This window comes from Aquarana catesbeiana, linkage group LG02 (assembly GCF_042186555.1).
Source record: "Aquarana catesbeiana isolate 2022-GZ linkage group LG02, ASM4218655v1, whole genome shotgun sequence".
NCBI classification, from domain to species: Eukaryota; Metazoa; Chordata; class Amphibia; order Anura; family Ranidae; genus Aquarana; species Aquarana catesbeiana.
This window is the reverse complement of record NC_133325.1, coordinates 195,526,961-195,546,028: the sequence shown is the minus strand read 5'-3', so window position 1 is coordinate 195,546,028 and position 19,068 is coordinate 195,526,961. Positions and strand designations below refer to the sequence as shown.

Here is a 19,068-nt window from a genome sequence, read left to right as displayed (position 1 = left end):
TTGGGTGCATTTTGAGTGACAGCTTAAAGATCTTATTTATATTATCTAATATTTCCGTCCAATAACGGTATAGTTTCGGGCATTTCCAGATCATGTGGATCAGGTCCCCGGTATTTTGGCACCTAGGGCATTTAGCATCCCCCCTCCGCCCCCACTCAAACAATTTTTTTGGAGTGTAGTATGTTCTATGTAAAAGCATTAAGTATGACATCTTCTGGGCAGGTGAAACTGAAACTTGGTTCCCCCCGGCTAATATCTTTTTCCATTGGTCATCCGGAATTCTTCCTAAATCTTTTTCCCACTTACTTCTGCACTTTAGTTTTCCTGAACTCATAATACTGTTTCTGCATATATGTGGGTAGAATTCCGCTATGGATCCATTTGGTCCATCAGACCTATTTATTCTTTCATATATGGGAGCCGTACACCACACCGGGCCTTGTTCCCCAAACTGTGCTTTTAGAGCATGTTTGATTTGCAAATAGCTATAGTATGAGTTGTTTGGTATATCAAAATCCTCTTTTAATGCAGTAAACGTTTTTAGGGAGCTACCATTATATAATTGATCCAGGCTAACTATCCCCTTTATTTTCCATATCTTTATTTTCCCCATTGATCTTAACTCTTGTAGGTTCTTATTGTCCCAGAGCGGCACGCCTTTAACCATACCTCCCATACCCCTCAAATCCTTTATAGATTTCCACACTTTTATCATTAGTTTAACCGTAGGGGGTCTATAGGCAAAAGAATTTGCCTCCAAGACCTCCACTAATGTCTTATGTGGCGCATCTACAATCATCAATTCCCCACTTTTATCCCCTTCAATGTCCGAACCCAGATGTTGTAATTGGGCTGCTAAAAAATAGCTACGCGGATGCGGTACTGCCAGACCCCCCTCCAAAATTGGCAGTTGTAAGGTCTGGAGGCCTATTCTAGGCTGTCTTCCTTTCCATATAAGGGCTCTTAGTAGAGTATCTATTTTTTTAAACCATTTTCTTTGTATCCAAATTGGTGAATTGTGCAGCAGATATAATAACTGAGGCAACCACAGCATTTTGATCAGGTTACATCTACCAACTACTGATAAAGGGAGTCCCTTCCATATATCACTCTTGTTCTTAAATTTAGATAGTAGAGGGACTAGGTTATTATTTATATAATTATTTGGGTCATTTGTTATATATATGCCTAAGTATTTAGTTTTCTCTACTATTTCTACTTGAATATTTTCCAAGCCTGAACTCTTACTAATGGGATCTATTGGTAATAATGCTGATTTTCCCCAGTTTATGGTAAGACCCGAGATTGTTCCAAACCTCGAAAAGATGTCCATCACTTGTCTAAGCGATCTCTCTGTATCCCCCAGAAAAATGAGGACATCGTCCGCATATAACGCGATCCGTTCTTCTCTGTCCCTTCTCCGGAACCCTTCCATAATCCTGTCCTGCCTTACTGCAATGGCAACTGGCTCCATTGCCAGAGCAAAGATCAGGGGTGACAGGGGACAACCCTGCCTAGAACCCCTTTCAAGTCGGAATCCATCCGAAAAAACGTTATTCACTCTGACCTTTGCCCTGGGGTTGTTATAAAGAATTTTAACCCAACTGATATAGGAAGGACCGAATCCAAACTCCTTCATTACTCGCCATATATACCCCCATTCAAGACTGTCAAACGCCTTTACCACATCTAGCATCATCACAGCCCTTGCACCAGTGTTTTCAGTTGGTATCTGCAGGTTCAAAAATAATCTTCTGATATTCCTGCTAGTTGATCTTTGGGGTATAAAACCTGTCTGGTCGGAATGGACCAGTTTATGGATTATTTTCTTTAGTCTAGTAGCCAAGATCTTTGATAGTATTTTCACGTCTGAGCATAATAGGGAGATAGGTCTGTAGGACCCGGGATCTAAAGGATCTTTCCCTTCTTTGTGCAGCACTATTATCGTGGCTTCAGTCATTGTTATGGGAAGCTTCCCCTCCTCCTTTACCCACTCAAGCATTTTAAGAAGCTCCGGAAGTAACACCGTCCCATAATTTTTATAAGTTTCAACAGGGAGTCCATCAGGACCAGGGGATTTCTGATTTTTCATTTCTGTTACGGCTAATTTGATTTCCTCCAGAGTTATCGGGGCTTCTAGTATCTCTCTATCTGACTCTGTAAGGGAGGGCATCTCAATATCTCCAAAAAATTTATCTAACTCCTCTCCCTCCACGGCCCCCCTGGATGTATACAATTCTTCATAATAATTTTTAAATGTATCTGTGATCACATCTACCTGAGATGAGATCTCTCCACTCATTGTCCTAATGGCGGGTATCATGGAGGGTGAGGATCCAGATCTAACTAAATGGGCCAACATCTTCCCAACCCTTTCCCCCTCCCCATATACTATTTGATTTTGAAATAATCTTTTGTGCTCGGACTTCCTAAACATTGCATCTTTATATATTTGTTGTTTATTTTCCCATTAACTTTGTTTGTCCGGGGTTGGATCCTTCACATACTCCCTTTCTGCTGTTATTACCTCTTTCCTGACCTTGTCCTCCCAATCTAGCGAGGATTTTTTAATTTTAGAAACTTGTTGTATAAATAAACCCCTCAAATAGGCCTTCAGTGCATCCCACATCATCCCTCTTGTTGTGGTATCCGTATTAAACCCTATAAACTCATTTACCTTGGCTATTATCTCATTTTGGTCCGCTATAATTCCAAACCATATTGGGTTCATTTTCCATAACCTATCAACCTTCTTATTTTTAATACTTATCAAGATCGTTAGGAGCGAATGATCTGATACACCCCTAGGTTGGTAAGTTATATTTTTAATTGTTTGAGAGCCTAGCTCATTACCCAATACAAGATCTATTCTTGAAAATGTAGAATAGGAACCCGAGTGACATGAAAATTGTAATGTCCCAGGGTTCCGTATTCTCCATAGATCCAATAGACCAGCTTCCTGAAGGAAGTGGCTCATACGGTTTCCCTGTGGCGTCTGACCCTGGTTACCTGGGGGGAATCTATCAATCTTTTTGTTTATTACCACATTAAAATCCCCAACTACTATAATTGGTATATTGTTCTTGTCTACTATAAACTCTAATAAATCATACAAGACATCCAATTTAAAAGGTGGAGGGATATATACATTTGCCAGCACATATTCCTGGTTTTCTATTATACAGTGCAAAAAAATGTACCGACCCTCCCCATCTATTTTGCACTGTCTGCAGGTGAAAGCCACCTCTCTCCCTATTAACACTGATACCCCCCTAGAGTAGGTGGTATGCACAGAGTGGAATTGGCACTGGAATCTCTTGTTTCTTACCTGAGATTTAGTGTCTTGAGTCAGGTGTGTCTCCTGCAGACAGGCAATTCCTATTCCTATTTTGCACTTTTTTGCATATTTTTATTTGTATTTTACATGTCTTTATTACATGATTTTTAGATGTTTAATTGACTTCAATATTTGAACTTACTACATTTCTGTGATCTTAAAGTGTTTTTACATGGAAGATCTATGCTTCTCATCACACTATGGGCCTGTTATGCTGCTAATACTGTTTTCATTATACATAGTTTGCATTATGTGACTTACTATTTTACTCATTGTATACATATTGTGATATACTGTGATGCTTTTTGACAATAAAAGTATCTTCTCAAACATTGACTTATCCTTTAGCCACCAACACCCGCCTCATTTAAAGTCCCTAATCCCCCCCGGTGTCAAGAAGGGCAGCAAAGAAGCCACTTCTCTCCAGGAAAAACATCAGGGACAGACTGATATTCTGCAAAAGGTACAGTTATTGGACTGCTGAGGACTGGTATAAAGTCATATTCTCTGATGAATCTCCTCTGATTGTTTCGGCCATTCGGAGAAAACCTTATCCGGGGAAGAATAGGTGAGCGCTGCCATCAGCCCTGTGTCATGCCAACAATAAAGCATCTTGAGACCATTCATATGTGGGGTTGCTTCTCAATTTTGCCTGAACACAGCCATGAATAAAGAATGGTACAAAAACATCCTCTGAGAGCAACTTCTCCCAACCATCCTAGAACAGGTTGGTGATGAACAATGCCTTTTCCAGCATGATGGAGCACCTTGCCATATAGAAAAAGTAAAAACTAAGTGGCTTGGGGAACAAATCAAAGACATTTTGGGTCCATGGCCAGGAAACTCCCCACATCTTAATCCCATTGAGAACTTGTGGTTAATCCTCAAGAGGTGGGTGAACAAAAAATCCCACAAATTCTGACAAACTCCAAACCGCAGTTGATTGACAGCATGCCAGGGCGAATTGCAGAGGTCTTGAAAAAGAAGCGTCAACACTGCAAATATTGACTCTTTGCATAAACTTAATGTCATTGTCAATAAAAGCCTTTGACACTTATGAAATGCTTGTAATTTTACTTCAGTATACCATAGTAACATCTGACAAAAAGATCTAAAGACACAGAAGCAGCAAACTTTGTGAAAACTAATATTTGTGTCATTCTCAAAACTTTTGGCCACAGCTGTAAGATGTCCAGTGCGGAGGACTTCACAACACTTTTTTTTTTTAATGATAGCTCTTTTATTCACATCAAACAGGAATTCAGCTTAAATACTCCAGTATTGTTGTTTCAATACATATCAGGCTATTTTTTAAGGTAGGAGTACATTTAGCTCCCAGCTTATGCTGATGGGTTGATGTCTATTTGATGTCTATTGCACAAGGCACTTTTTATACTAGCTTGCTATACAAAGAATCTGTTAGCTGGTAGAGCGACTTTGATCCAATAAATTGTTCTGTGAAACTGCATTCAATTTTATAATAGCAGTTTATATGTGAATAGAGTCAAGAGGATAAATTAAGATAAGCTTACCAGAGGACAATTCCATCACCAACAGCTTTGAACAGGTCGTCAGTATCTGGGTTCATGGGAATGACATGTTTGCAGTCTGGGTCCTTTTCTAATGCCTTATTAATCCAGTTTACAAAAGCATACTTCTCTTCCTCTGTCAGAGAAGACAATATAGAGCACTGAAAATCTGGTGACCTTCTACAATTTAAAAGCCATATTAAAGAATGATAATATACTAATATTAATTATAACCAGTGTTCAAGTCACAGGTTTTCAACCAGGGATTTTAGGGGTACATATATCCCAGGGGTTACCACTGGTTGGTTCACAGGGTACTTCAGGATAACAATATGTACTAAACGTTTTTGGTGAAAAGTACAGTAAATATCACATTTGTAGTTAAAAGCAGGATGAAGAACAATATAGTTACATAGTAGGTGAGGTTGAAAAAAGACACAAGTCCATCAAGTCCAACCTATGTGTGTGATTATATGTCAGTATTACATTGTATATCCCTGTATGTTGCGGTCGTTCAGGTGCTTATCTAATAGTTTTTTGAAACTTTTGATGCTTCCTGCTAAGACCACCGCCTGTGGAAGGGACTTTCACATACTTGCCTCTCTTACAGTAAAGAAGCCTCTATGTAGTTTAAGGTTAAACATCTTTTCTTCTAATTTTAATGAGTGGCCACGTGTCTTGTTAAACTCCCTTCCGCAAAAAAGTTTTATCCCTATTGTGTGGTCACCAGTACAGTATTTAAAAATTGAAATCATATCCCCTCTCAAGAGAGTACAGTGCTCGCAACCTTTCCTCATAGCTAATATCCTCCAGACCTTTTATTAGCTTAGTTGCCCTTCTTTGTACTCGTTCCATTTCCAGTACATCCTTCCTGAGGACTGGTGCCTGTCACGGTCCCTACCGTGCCCTGCAGACAGCCAGGCATGGTCACACCCCAAATGGCTCAAGGAGGTATTGAACTCATGACTACCTGTTTAGTGCTCCTGTTGCTTTGCCTCTGAGCCACTCCTCAGTTCCTAATTCTGCCTGCTTTCCAGCCAAGCCTAGTTCTGTAGGAAGTAATGAGGGCTTTTCTCTGGATCTTTCCTTGCAATCAGTACCTGTCTCTCCTGGATCAGCTGAGGCAGGTTACCTAATCAGCTGGGTATAAAACACTGCCTCACTCTGAGGGCTTCATCAGTTCATTGTCTTTCTCATGTTTGCCAAGTGTTCCTGTCTTCTGTTGCAGTGTTCCAAGACTGACCCCGGCTTCAGACCCTGGCTTTATCGTTATCCTGACTTCTGGAATCCCTGACTGTGGCTTTACCTCGACTATCCCTTGGCTATTCCTGTCAAGCCCCCATGCACAGATTCACAGCCCAGGTAGCTTATCTCTTTGTTGCCATGGGCTGTGTGTATTTGCAAGGGTGAGCGTACATCTCTGCGCCATGGACTCTAACCTAGGTAAGCCCTTCAGTGCCCAGAAGTGGACAGCATACTCTAGGTGTAGGGCTTTGGTAGCAGCAGCTTGGCATTGCATGCCATTGCTGAGCCTATCATCTACTAAGACCCCCAGGTCCTTTTCCATCCTAGATTCTCCCAGAGGTTCTCCCCACAGTGTACAGATTGCTTTCAAATTTTTGCCACCCAAATGCATTATTTTACATTTTTCTACATTAAACCTCATTTGCCATGTAGTTGCCCACCCCATTAATTTGTTCAGATCTTTTCCCGAGGTTTCCACATCCTGCGGAGAAGTTATTGCCCTGCTTAGCTTAGTATCGTCTGCAAATACATTTGAATTGAGATTGAACTGTTTACCCCATCCTCCAGGTCATTTATGAACAAAATAAATAGGATTTGTCCCAGCACAGAACCCTGGGGCACCCCACTACCCACCTCTGACCATTCTGACCACCCTCTGAACTCAGTTTTCAATCCATGTACTCACCCTATGGTCTATGCCAATGGACCTTATTTTTTACAGTAAATATTTATGGGGAACTGTGTCAAATGCTTTTGCAAAATCCAGATACACCACATCTACGAGCCTTCCTTTATCTAGATGGCAATGGCAATGGCTCCTCATACAAGGTTAAAAGATTGGTTTGGCAAGAACGATTTTTCATGAATCCATGCTGATTACTGCTAATGATACCATTCTCGTTACTAAAATCTTGTATATAGTCCCTTATCATCCCCTCCAAGAGCTTGCATACTATTGATGTTAGGCTAACTGGTCTGTAATTCCCAGGGATGTATTTTGGGCCCTTTTTAAATATTGGTGCTACATTGGCTTTTCTCCAATCACCTTGTACCATTCCAGTCAGTAAACTGTAAAAATTAGGAACAATGGTCTGGCAATTACTAAGTACCCTCGGATGCAAGCCAGCTGGTCCCGGTAATTTATTAATGTTAAGTTTCCCAAGTCTTATTTTAATTCTGTCCTCTGTTAACCATGGAGGTGCTTCCTCTGATGTGTCATAAGGATAAACACTGCTGTTTTGGTTACTGAAGCCCCCCCGATTCCCTCGTGAATACTGAGGAGAAAAATAAATTCAATACCTTCCCCATCTCCCCATCCTTTGTAACTAGATGTCCTTCCTCATTCTTTATGGGGCCAATATGGTCTGCCCTCCCTTTACTGTTTACATACTTAAAGAGAGAATTTCTTGGGATTTTTTTTTGCTCTCCTCCGCTATGTGTCTTTCATGTTCTGTCTTAGCCACCCTAACTGCACCCTTACATTTCTTGTTGCATTCTTTATAAAGTCTGAATGCTGATGATGATCCCTCAACATTGTAGTTTTTGAAGGCCTTCTCCTTTGCATTTATATGCATTTTTACATTCATAAAAATTTAGAATGGAAAGAAGAAAGCTAATTTATTAATGTGAGCCTCTTCTTACTCACATTGTGCTACAGCATATTTAAACAATCTGAAATCACATTTTTTGTTTTTATGTTTCAGTCAGCAAGATCCTGTCTGGTAAACTTGTAGCAGGAAATGGAAAAGTGTGAACAGATCCATTAAGGCCAATAAACGTTAAAAAGTTCAGAACAGTAGTGTTAAATGCCAAGTTCTCCTACCTGAGTAAGAATGTTGGGTGCCTACACTGGACTGTTCAGAGGTACCACCCATTGCACAAATGCCTTCCTTCTTATTAATGGCTTTTCTGAATGTTTTGGCAACATCTGAACTTTTAAGATTGTGAAAAACCTAAAAAGATAAATATAAAAAGATAGAAAAGAATAAAACTGAACATCAGTAAATTCATGAAATGTTTAAATAGTGCCTAAAATGAACAACATTTTCATTCCAGTAACTTGAATATTTTATTTATTTTATTTATTTCAGGTACTTATATAGCGCCGTCAATTTACGCAGCGCTTTACATATACATTGTACATTCACATCAGTCCCTACCCTCAAGGAGCTTACAATCTACGGTCCCTAACTCACATTCATACATACTAGGGACAATTTAGACAGGATCCAATTAACCTACCAGCATGTCTTTGGAGTGAATATGCTCAGGATTGCAAGATAATGATAATTAGTCAGGAGCAGAAACTGAAAGGGTATTTGCATGTTTGCAGTCAAATTTGAGAAAACACCACTATGGGGTTGATTTGCTAAAACTAGAGAGTGAAAAGTCTGGTGCAGCTGTTCATGGTAGCCAATCAGCGTCTAACTTCAGCTTGTTCAATTAACCACTTCAACCTTGGAATGTTTTTACCCCCTTAACCTCCCTGGCGTTTTTCCCGAGTGTGGCTCGGGGTTAAATTTCAGTACCATTAGCGGTAATCCCGAGCCACACTAGGGATTGCATTGCAGGATACTGGTGCAGCATACTTACCTTGTCCCTAGAATCCTGCAATGTCCCCCCGCTGTGTCTGCGGGCTCTGTCCTCCACTTGATGCCTCTGTGTGCTGGGCTCTGTTCCCTGCGAGCGTCGCGACACACGGGGGCGGAGCCCGGCAGCAAATTCAAAAAGTTGAAAATTCATAACACATACAGTACAGTGTAATCTTACAGATTGAATTACTGTATGAAATCATTTCACATCCCTTTTGTCCCTAGTGGTTTGTCCAATGCCCTGCATGCATTTTTTTATTATATATACTGTTCTTTCTGCCTGGAAACTGGAGATTGTTCATACAAACTAAAAAGTGTCCCTTTACGTCAAAAGTGGTTTTAGACCAGCTAAAAAACAGCGATAGTAAATTAGAACACTTGCAGAATTGAGCGATAGTGAATCGTGGGAAATTCATTTTATTATTAGAATTATTTATAGTTATTTATTATATTATAATTTATGATTTTGTGTTTCAAACTTTATCATACCCAAGATATCTACTAGACTTTTGTTTGAACAGATTTAAGTGTGTTATTGCTAAGAATTACAGGCCTACAATATAAAACGCCAAGTTTCTATGCAAAACAATTGTACCGCTTTGAGACACAAAAAGGCCTTTTTTGTGATACGGCACTGCGTTACTTTGGCAATTGCACAGTCATGCGACGCTGCACCAAAATAAAATTGATGTCCTTTTTGTTTTGGTGGTATTTGATAACCCCTGCGATGTTTGTTTATTTTTTGCGCTATTAACAACAAAAAACTATATTTTTTATTTTTTGCTATAAAACACATCCAATTAAAAAATTTAAAAAATCCAATTTCTTCATTAATTTAGGCCAATATGTACTCTGCTACATATTTTTGGTAAAAAAAAAAAAAAAAAAACCCAATAAGCGTATGTTGATTAGTTTGAGCAAAAGTTATCGTGTCTACAAACTATGGAATAGATTTATGGCATTTTTATTATTTTTATTATTTATTTATTCATTTATTTTTTACTACTAATATCAGTGATCAGCGATTTTTAGCCGGACTGTGACATTGCGGGAGACAGATCGGACACCTAACTGACATTGTTGACATTTTTTTTGGAACCAGTGATATTATTACAGTGATCAGTGCTAAAAATATGCACTGATATTGTACTAAGGACACTGGCAGGGAAGGGGTTAACATCAGGGCCGATCAAAGGGTTAACTGTGTTCCCTGGGTGTGTTTACTATCTGCATGGGGGATGGGCTGCCCGGGATAACACAGAGATCCGTCTTCCTGCATAGCAGAAAGACAAGATTTCAGTGTAATCCCCTCTCAGAACGGAGATCTGCCTTGTTTACTTTGGCAGATCCCCGTTCTGTCTCTGCGGTGAATGATCACGGGCGGCCGGCGGACATTGAGTCCGCTGGACCTGCTGAATGGCTCCCCTGCTGGCCCAGAGGCGCGCTAGAGCCCAGAGAAGCTAGGGTACTAATCACTGCACAGCGATTCGCGCAGCTGAGCAACCTTGCCGCAGTATAACTGCAGCGGGTGGTCGGCATGCGTTTAAAGTGGTTGTATGTACTCACATATACCTATAACAGCCTCAGATGATACACAGAGATTAAACAAATCCTCCTACATAATTTGTACTTGTATATCTGCTGTTTTCCCCTTTCTACAACCTTTGAAAAGTGCAGATCATGTTAAAAATCTTTCTTTATTATTCAGCAGTACATAAAGGTTGGGCCTCATACACATGATGAGATTGTTGGCCAACAAAACCATGACTTTTGCATTGGCCCAAACTTGTCTTGCATACACACGGCACACAATTGTTGGTCAACAATCACAAACATAGTGACGTACTACATGGTTTTTCAGCTCTCTAGCGCCACCCTTTGGGCTCCTTCTGCTAATTTTGTGTTAGTAGAAGTTTGGTGAGTGTTGATTTGCGCTTTTCATTTCGCTCTTTTCAGTTTGTGCTTCTCAGTTCGTTTCTGAACGGCCGTTTGTCAACCAGACATGTTGCAGAATCGGAGGAGATAACGTGTTATTTATTATTGGCCTTGGAGTTATTGCTTTTACATTTTTTTTTTTTTTTGGTTGAATAATGATTTAATTTGGTATATTTTCTATATTTTTGGATACATAGAATGCTCTTTTTGCTCTTTTAAGTTCTATTGGCAGATAGCATGTCTAATTTTATTTGTTTTCTTTTTTTTTTTAATGCACAATAAAAAAAATTGTGGAGAATAATACTTGGCTGTGTATTTTACTTCAAATGACAGTTTGGGAGTAGGCAGTTACATTTAAAAAAAATACAATGTAAAATTGATAAGGGACACCAACATAGTTGTATCTTTGATCTTAAAAACTATGGGATAATGGTGTTGTGGTAACTTACCCAAATACATTTTTAAAAAAAGCATAATAATATTATTCTTGATATCACTAGAAAAAAAAAGCCTTTGAAAATTTGTTTGCAATAACTCCACCAGCATCACCAGTAAAGCAGCTTCATTATTATCCCATTAGAAGAAGAGAATGTGCGCTGCATTTCTAGATTTCATAATTTGCCACGTCACAGATGTTAATTCTCCATTACGATCGCTAGTTTACAAGACAGATCGCTTCTGGCTTGTCCTTGATTCCGAGCATGCGTGTTTGTACTTTGGACTTTTGTCCGACGGACTTGTGTACACACGATCAGTAAATCCGACAACACACATTTGTTTGTGGAAAATTTGAAACCCTGCTAACCAACATTTGTCCGTGGAAAATCTGACAACAGTTGTCCGATGGATCGTACACACGGTCAGATTTACTGCCAACAGCCTGTCATCGAACATTTCCCGTCGGAAAGTCCGATCGTGTGTACGAGGCTTTACACTGTGTGAGAACTGATTGGAGAGACACACCCCCACTCCACATAGGCAGAGGAATGAAGGAACATGCAGAGCTGTATGCTGAATAGACAGGCTCCCTACTTATCTCCCTCTGAGCACCCTCCCCGACACAAATTTTTCGGCTGCTGTTAGCTCATGTGTCGGAGAACTTGTCAGAAGTGATCCATGCTGATAACAGAGGAACAAAGCACCAGAGAGAAAGGCACTTAGAGAGAAATAAGTAAACACTACAGATAAACGTGCTTTATTCAAATTTCATGAATGGGGTTTACAACCACTTTAAGCTGTGAAAAAAAAACATGAAGCTGATTGGTTTCTTTTTATGCACAGCTGCACCAGATTTTGCACTCTCCAGTTTCCTGCAAAATAAATTTGCACGATTCCCTCATCAACACAGACAGGCAATGTTGACAGGTGAATCAGCAATTGTTTACTACCTGCGGGGGAAGCCATCTCCGCTGAGAGAAGACAGTAATTATTGCTAGCAGCTATAGCAGCCGCTAGTGATAATTGTAAGAGAATCTGGCAAGCTGGTTGTATCCAAGTTGATTGATCAATCCATTGTGGTACATTCAGCCTGACCATTATTGATTCAAATCTCAGCCAGTTCAGGCTGAAACAGACAAGATTCGAACCGTGTATGAATTTCTGGACGGTCTGTCAGTCTTTTTGTCCCTACACAGAGCAATCTATCCCTCATTAACATTTAATGAGGGAGGTCAGTTTCTACATTTTAACCCTTTGTTAAGACAGACAGGGGTTGATTTACCAGAACTGGAAATTGCTAAATTTTATACAGCTGGGCATGGTAGCCAATCAGCCTCTAACTTCAGCTTGTTCAATTAAACTTTGACAAAAAAATGGAAGCTGATTGGTTACTATGCACAAATGCACCAGATTTTGCACTAAAACCCAGTTTTAGTAAATCAACCCTACAGTTTTAAAATCTAGCTTACAGTTGATATTGAAGAACTGTGAACATGGTACAGACTGGGTTAATTATGTTAAACATCACTCTACAACCCCTCCTAAACATTACAAAGCACAGGGAGTATTAAGGATTTTTAGGCAAGTAAAAAGCACTTAAAGCGGAGTTCCACACAATTTTGAGAGGTGGTCTTAAACGAAAGACCACCTCTCCACCCCTCGTTTTTGGATATTTAAAAAAAAAAATTTTACTTTTTAACGTAGGAAAAAGAAGAAAAATAATTGCGCTACAAAAAATCTAAATGTGGTGAAAAAGCAGTGATATCTAAATTGTGACACAAACACAAAACATAAGCAAGAGAAAAAATGGAATGATTCGCGCTATGTGAAAGAGTGAATGTGTGGCTAAATAGTCACATCAAAGCCACTAAATGCAACCTGTGTAAGAAAATGTATAAACCATATGTGCAATGATAATCGACAATCAGTGCAAAATATAAATAAATAAATAAAAATGAAGTCCAAACAGAATAAATCTGTTAGAAAATCGTTTTCACATAAAATCTCTTGTGAATGATTAAAAGTAATCCATAAAAAGAACCCAAAGAATGGTGAAATGGCAATCACAGGTTTTTCAACTGCATGGAGCCTCAAATGTATGGAACCAATCAGTGCAAACAAATCACAACCAATGCAAACAAATGTAAAAATAAAGTCCAAACAAAATGAATCTATTAGAAAATCATTGTGAATAATTAAAAATAGTCCATAAAAAGAACCCGAAAATAGTGAGATAGCAATCGCGGGTTTTTCAACCGCATGTGGCCTCAGTTGTATAGAACCATCACCGACAGTAAGAGCCTGGCCGCTTACCAGAACTCCATGACCCCCCGTTACAGAGGGTCTAGGAGGGCTTTTATGATCCTAGTGGTCCAAACTTTCCAGGAGCGAAGATGGAAATGGAAACTGGACGGGGCATCAGGTGTTGGAATGGAGATGGATGGGTCCACAAGAAGGGGGCTCAACCCTCAGCAAAGCAATGTCATCATAGAAGAAAAGAAGAGGAGGGCTCCCATAGTGTAAAATCTGATAGCAATTTATTTTAAAAATATAAACACTTACATGTAAAATAGGACAATCAGCATCTTCAGATGAAAGAACAAACTGTGGCACCGGCCGGATGACCACAGATAGCTCGTCCTGTTATATGTACAGCGACAGTGGGAGGTGGCGCGATAATACCGCTCAGCCCGGGCTGAGCGGTATTATCGCGCCACCTCCCACTGTCGCTGTACATCTAACAGGACGAGCTATCTGTGGGCTGAGCGGTATTATCGCGCCACCTCCCACTGTCGCTGTACATCTAACAGGACGAGCTATCTGTGGTCATCCGGCCGGTGCCACAGTTTGTTCTTTCATCTGAAGATGCTGATTGTCCTATTTTACATGTAAGTGTTTATATTTTTAAAATAAATTGCTATCAGATTTTACACTATGGGAGCCCTCCTCTTCTTTTCTTCTATGATGACATTGCTTTGCTGAGGGTTGAGCCCCCTTCTTGTGGACCCATCCATCTCCATTCCAACACCTGATGCCCCGTCCAGTTTCCATTTCCATCTTCGCTCCTGGAAAGTTTGGACCACTAGGATCATAAAAGCCCTCCTAGACCCTCTGTAACGGGGGGTCATGGAGTTCTGGTAAGCGGCCAGGCTCTTACTGTCGGTGATGGTTCTATACAACTGAGGCCACATGCGGTTGAAAAACCCGCGATTGCTATCTCACTATTTTCGGGTTCTTTTTATGGACTATTTTTAATTATTCACAATGATTTTCTAATAGATTCATTTTGTTTGGACTTTATTTTTACATTTGTTTGCATTGGTTGTGATTTGTTTGCACTGATTGGTTCCATACATTTGAGGCTCCATGCAGTTGAAAAACTTGTGATTGCCATTTCACCATTCTTTGGGTTCTTTTTATGGATTACTTTTAATCATTCACAAGAGATTTTATGTGAAAACGATTTTCTAACAGATTTATTCTGTTTTGACTTCATTTTTATTTATTTATTTATATTTTGCACTGATTGTCGATTATCATTGCACATATGGTTTATACATTTTCTTACACAGGTTGCATTTAGTGGCTTTGATGTGACTATTTAGCCACACATTCACTCTTTCACATAGCGCGAATCATTCCATTTTTTCTCTTACTTTTTAACGTACCTTTTTTGGAAGTACTAAGAGTACTTCCGATCCATCCGGGCCACAGCTGAGGAAGTCACATACTCTTCTGCGGCGAGCCCCCCAGTCCCCCCCCCCCCCCCCCGTTGTCTTCTGGGACATGTGTGTGCCCCAGAAGACAAGCCGGCTATTCGCAAAGCGCCGCGGGACTCCGCCAGTCGGAAACCAGAAGTAAAGACAGGTAAGTTTCCTTATTAAAAGTCAGCAGCTACAGTGTTTGCAGCTGCTGACCTTTAAAAAAAAAAATAAAATTACGCTGGAACACCGCTTTTAAAAAGGTAACCATAAATGTTTTAGTTGTGTGATGTTAAGGGGCACATGTAACAAATATAGAATAATAGGAGGTTATCCAAATGTGGATGCAAAAGTGAAAATACAGTTAAAATTATTCTGAAGTTTATATTGCCACTGTGTTCTGTACGAACTTACTGAAATAAACTCATCAAAGCTGATCTTTCCATCTTTGTTCTGATCTCCAGTCTCCATGAGACTTTGGGTGATTTCTCGCAGTTTATATCCAGGTAGAGGCAAATTAGCAGCTTTGAACAAGTCATTTAACTCATTTGGACTTATGAATCCATTTCCATCAGTATCTAAAAGAGAGACAAAGCAGAGATTAAAACAAAATCAGTACATAGAACCATCAGGGACTCAACACGAAGCCTTTGTGTATTTAAGAATTAAAAGAGTGATAAAAAAGTCAAAAATAATTATATTAGCAATGACTTTCACATATTGTTCATTAACCGCTTCCCAACCAGCTGCTGGCAGGATGGCTCCCCTGCCGCGATGACTGCCGGGCACCTGCGATCGCTCACGCCAGAGCGAGAACCGGTATCTGTGTGTGTAAACACACAAATCCTGGTTCTGTCAGGAGAGAGGAGACAGATTGTGTGTTCCTACTAAGTAGGAACAACGATCTGTTTTCTCTCCCAGTCAGTCTAATCCCCTCACCGTTAGAACACACCTTAGGAACACACAGTTAACCGCTTGATCGCCCCCTAGTGTTAACCCCTTCCCTGCCAGTGATATTTATACAGTAATCAGTGACTATTTTTAGCTCTGACTGCTGCATAAATGTCACTGATCCCAAAAAAGTGTCAAAGGTGTCTGATCTGTCCACCGCAATGTCGCAGTCCCGATAAAAATCGCAGATCACCGCCATTACTAGTAAAAAAATTTTAAAGTAATAAAAATGCCATTAATCTATACCCTATTTTGTAGACACTATAACTTTTGCGCAAACCAATCAATATACGCTTATTGCAATTTTTATTTTTTACCAAAAATATGTAAGAGAATACATATCGGCCTAAACTAAGGAAGTTCGTTTTATAAAAAAAAATTGGGGGATATTTATTATAGCAAAAAGTAAAAAATATTGTGTTTTTTTTTCAAAATTGTCGTTCTTTTTTTGTTTATAGCGCAAAAAATAAAAATCGCAGAGGTGGTCAAATACCACCAAAAGAAATCTCAATTTGTGGGGAAAAAAAGGACGTCAATTTTGTTTTTGTACAACGTCGCACGACTGTGCAATTGTCAGCTGTATCGCAAAAAATGGCCTGGTCATTAAGGGGCCAAATTTCCGGGGCTGAAGTGGTTAAAATTGTGAGGTTTTGAAGCTTGATCATGTAATCCTGCATTTTTTGGGTAAGGAGAAAAGAAAAAAGGGTCCTGGAATATTATGGATAAAATAGCAATGCAGGATATTTAAGCCTTCCTCAGTCCTTCCTTTTGTCTTGTCTGTTTGGAGTTATTTGTCAAACTTCCTGCTATACTTTTTACTTGTTTGATGTTAGTCTCTCAGAATGATTATTATTATTATTATTATTATTATTATTATTATACAGGATAATAAGAGGAACCATACACATTACAATCTGATTTCACAAATCTTCCTTAAATTTTCCGAAACTTTCTATTATGAGGACAAATTTACTTATATCCAAATGTACAGGCCCCTAGATTACACGGTTGTTGGTATATTTTTGTTCAATCAAGTTGTAGAATGTATGGTGAGCTTAAGGACTTTTTTTCATCTAAAGAAAATCTCCCAGGCTGTTCCTTCAGAGTCCTGTGCCGTAAATGTTGGCTCTGGCACGCATGTGCGGGAATGACATCATCACTGGTCCAGCCAGTCACACAGCCGAAGCCCGTGAACCCGGAAGGAAGACGGGTGAAGATGGAAGCCGTGTCAGTGATGACATCTGGCCATTCTAAGGTAAGTTTCACATAATGCGCTAGTATGCAATGCAAGTATTTTTCAGAACAGTTTGTAAGGAATTCTGTTACTGTTATGTGAACAGTCAGCAACGGACTTATCATGACTGCGATTGATTGGGAAATTCTACTGGTATGGCCAAGCTCTGTATCAATGGCAGATAAGCACATGAAGGTCTGCAATAACATTTGTAAAAAACTTTGTATATTGTTGAAGGGATTTTTCTTTCTTTGCTTTTAATAACTCTGAGTTCTACTGTTAGCTATGGTCAGTTGATGAAATTGAAATAGCTTACCAACTTTGCTGAATGCCTCTCTCAGCTCTTCCATTTCTTCTCCTGTAATAGGCCGAGACGCCATGTTGCACTGTTCTGTTCAGCTCTATGTAAAAAAACATGACATTGAGACATTGAGACTTTCGTGATGTTCTACAAAAATGTGTAAGACCAATCAAAACAATTCACCTCACCTTGTGGAAATTCTGCATATCATTAAAAATGAACAGAATTTGTTGTATAATTATACTTGCAAAGTTGCAATTACAATCAAAAACTTAGGCCCCTTTCACATGGGGTGGATCCGTTCAGCAGACTCCGCTAGCTCAGCGGGGGATCGCTCCGTTGAGGCAAGTGACAGGTCCGTCTCTGCTCACTGTACAGAGATGGACCTGTCAGAGCCCTGCTGTTCTCTATGGGAAGATCAGATGATTGCATGTCCGTTTTCATCTGATCCCATCCTCTGGATGGATGGCCAACGTATCGCCACCCGTCTGTTTTGAGAGGATCTTGTCAGATTGGATGGCAGGTGGGTGTCAGCGGACACATGTCTGCTGACATCCGCCTGCCCATACAAGTCAAAAGGATGGCCCACTCAGATCCGCCTGAAAAATGGACAGGCAGATCTTTGCGGCTGATTGTGTGAAAGGGGCTTTATTGAAAAAAAAATATGTAACTGCATGAGGATCCACCACATAACAATAAATACATTAGCTTAAGCATAATAATACATATTCAAGATTTGTAATTTATTAAAGACCTGTTAAACTGTAGTAATAAAAACTTTCAGCCAAGAAATCAAGCAGTGAATAATCCAAGGCTAGAAAATCTAATTGACTGTTTATTTACCATTTAGTGCACACTAGAGATGAGCAAATTTTATATAATAAATGGGAAATTTTTGGGGAAATTCAGCATTTCTGCAAAAAAAATGCACTGGAGTCATTTGGGAAGATGACATTAAGGTGGTTTTTATGGGCAATTCAAACATTAATAGATTTTAACAACATTTCAGTAAAAGCAAAACTGGTAATTTCGGCTGTCCTCCCACCTGGTAAGCGTCCCTAATGGCTAATGAGGCTGGCCATTACCAGTGTGAGTAAAAAAAAAGGGTCTTGGAAAGCCAGAAAAGTAGGGCTAAACTTGGTTTTTATGAAAGTCTTATTCTGCATATACCTTCAGCTGCCAGTATATCTGAAACTAAAGATTGTTGACATGCAATTTTCACAGAAGGTCATTTCTGCTTAAACACTTCACTGAATGCTCAGTTGAATTACGCAAAGTTTTTTTTTTTTTGACAAATTTTGCTATCCATAAAAAACACAACAGCTGTATTATTGCATGAGAACAAAAGTTTTATTAGTAGTGTCAGGTCATATTTTTTGTTATTTGAGTATGTTTCACCTACAGCTATGATAACTAAAGTCCAAATGAGGTCTACAGAAAAACCTCATCCTGTTTCATGTTTCCTGCATCAGACGTAAACGGCTAAAAATATTGCATGGATATTACAATTTATTCTTTTTTGTTCTATGATTCAAACTCTTATGTAATACAAAAAAGATAAAAGCAAGCCTATATTTGATAAACACTGTGGAAAGATATCTAAATTTAATTCAGATTCAGGTAAAGGGCTGCATCAAGTTGCCAATTTAAAATGCAATTATTTGATGTAAAGAAGCTGGGTAGAGAAGGTTGGCTCGTTCTTGTTTTGTTAATGAAACTAGATCTACACCTTTGCACTACAATTCAAAGCTTAACCACTTCAGCCCTGGAAGGATTTGCCCTCTTAATGACCAGGCCATTTTTTGC

At 39.4% G+C, this 19,068-nt stretch overlaps 1 protein-coding gene across 1 annotated transcript in view; it reads right to left on the bottom strand.

Annotated features, from left to right (window-relative positions):
* LCP1 (lymphocyte cytosolic protein 1) overlaps nucleotides 1-19,068 on the bottom strand; it is a 75,839-nt gene that overhangs the window by 39,022 nt on the left and 17,749 nt on the right. The window contains exons 2-5 of the mRNA XM_073614146.1: nucleotides 17,278-17,362; nucleotides 15,191-15,354; nucleotides 7,934-8,063; nucleotides 4,870-5,002 (exon numbers count right to left, since the gene is read on the bottom strand). Coding sequence (XP_073470247.1) covers nucleotides 4,870-5,002; nucleotides 7,934-8,063; nucleotides 15,191-15,354; nucleotides 17,278-17,341 — 491 coding nt within the window. The 5' untranslated portion in view covers nucleotides 17,342-17,362. The remainder of the gene's footprint in view (nucleotides 1-4,869; nucleotides 5,003-7,933; nucleotides 8,064-15,190; nucleotides 15,355-17,277; nucleotides 17,363-19,068) is intronic.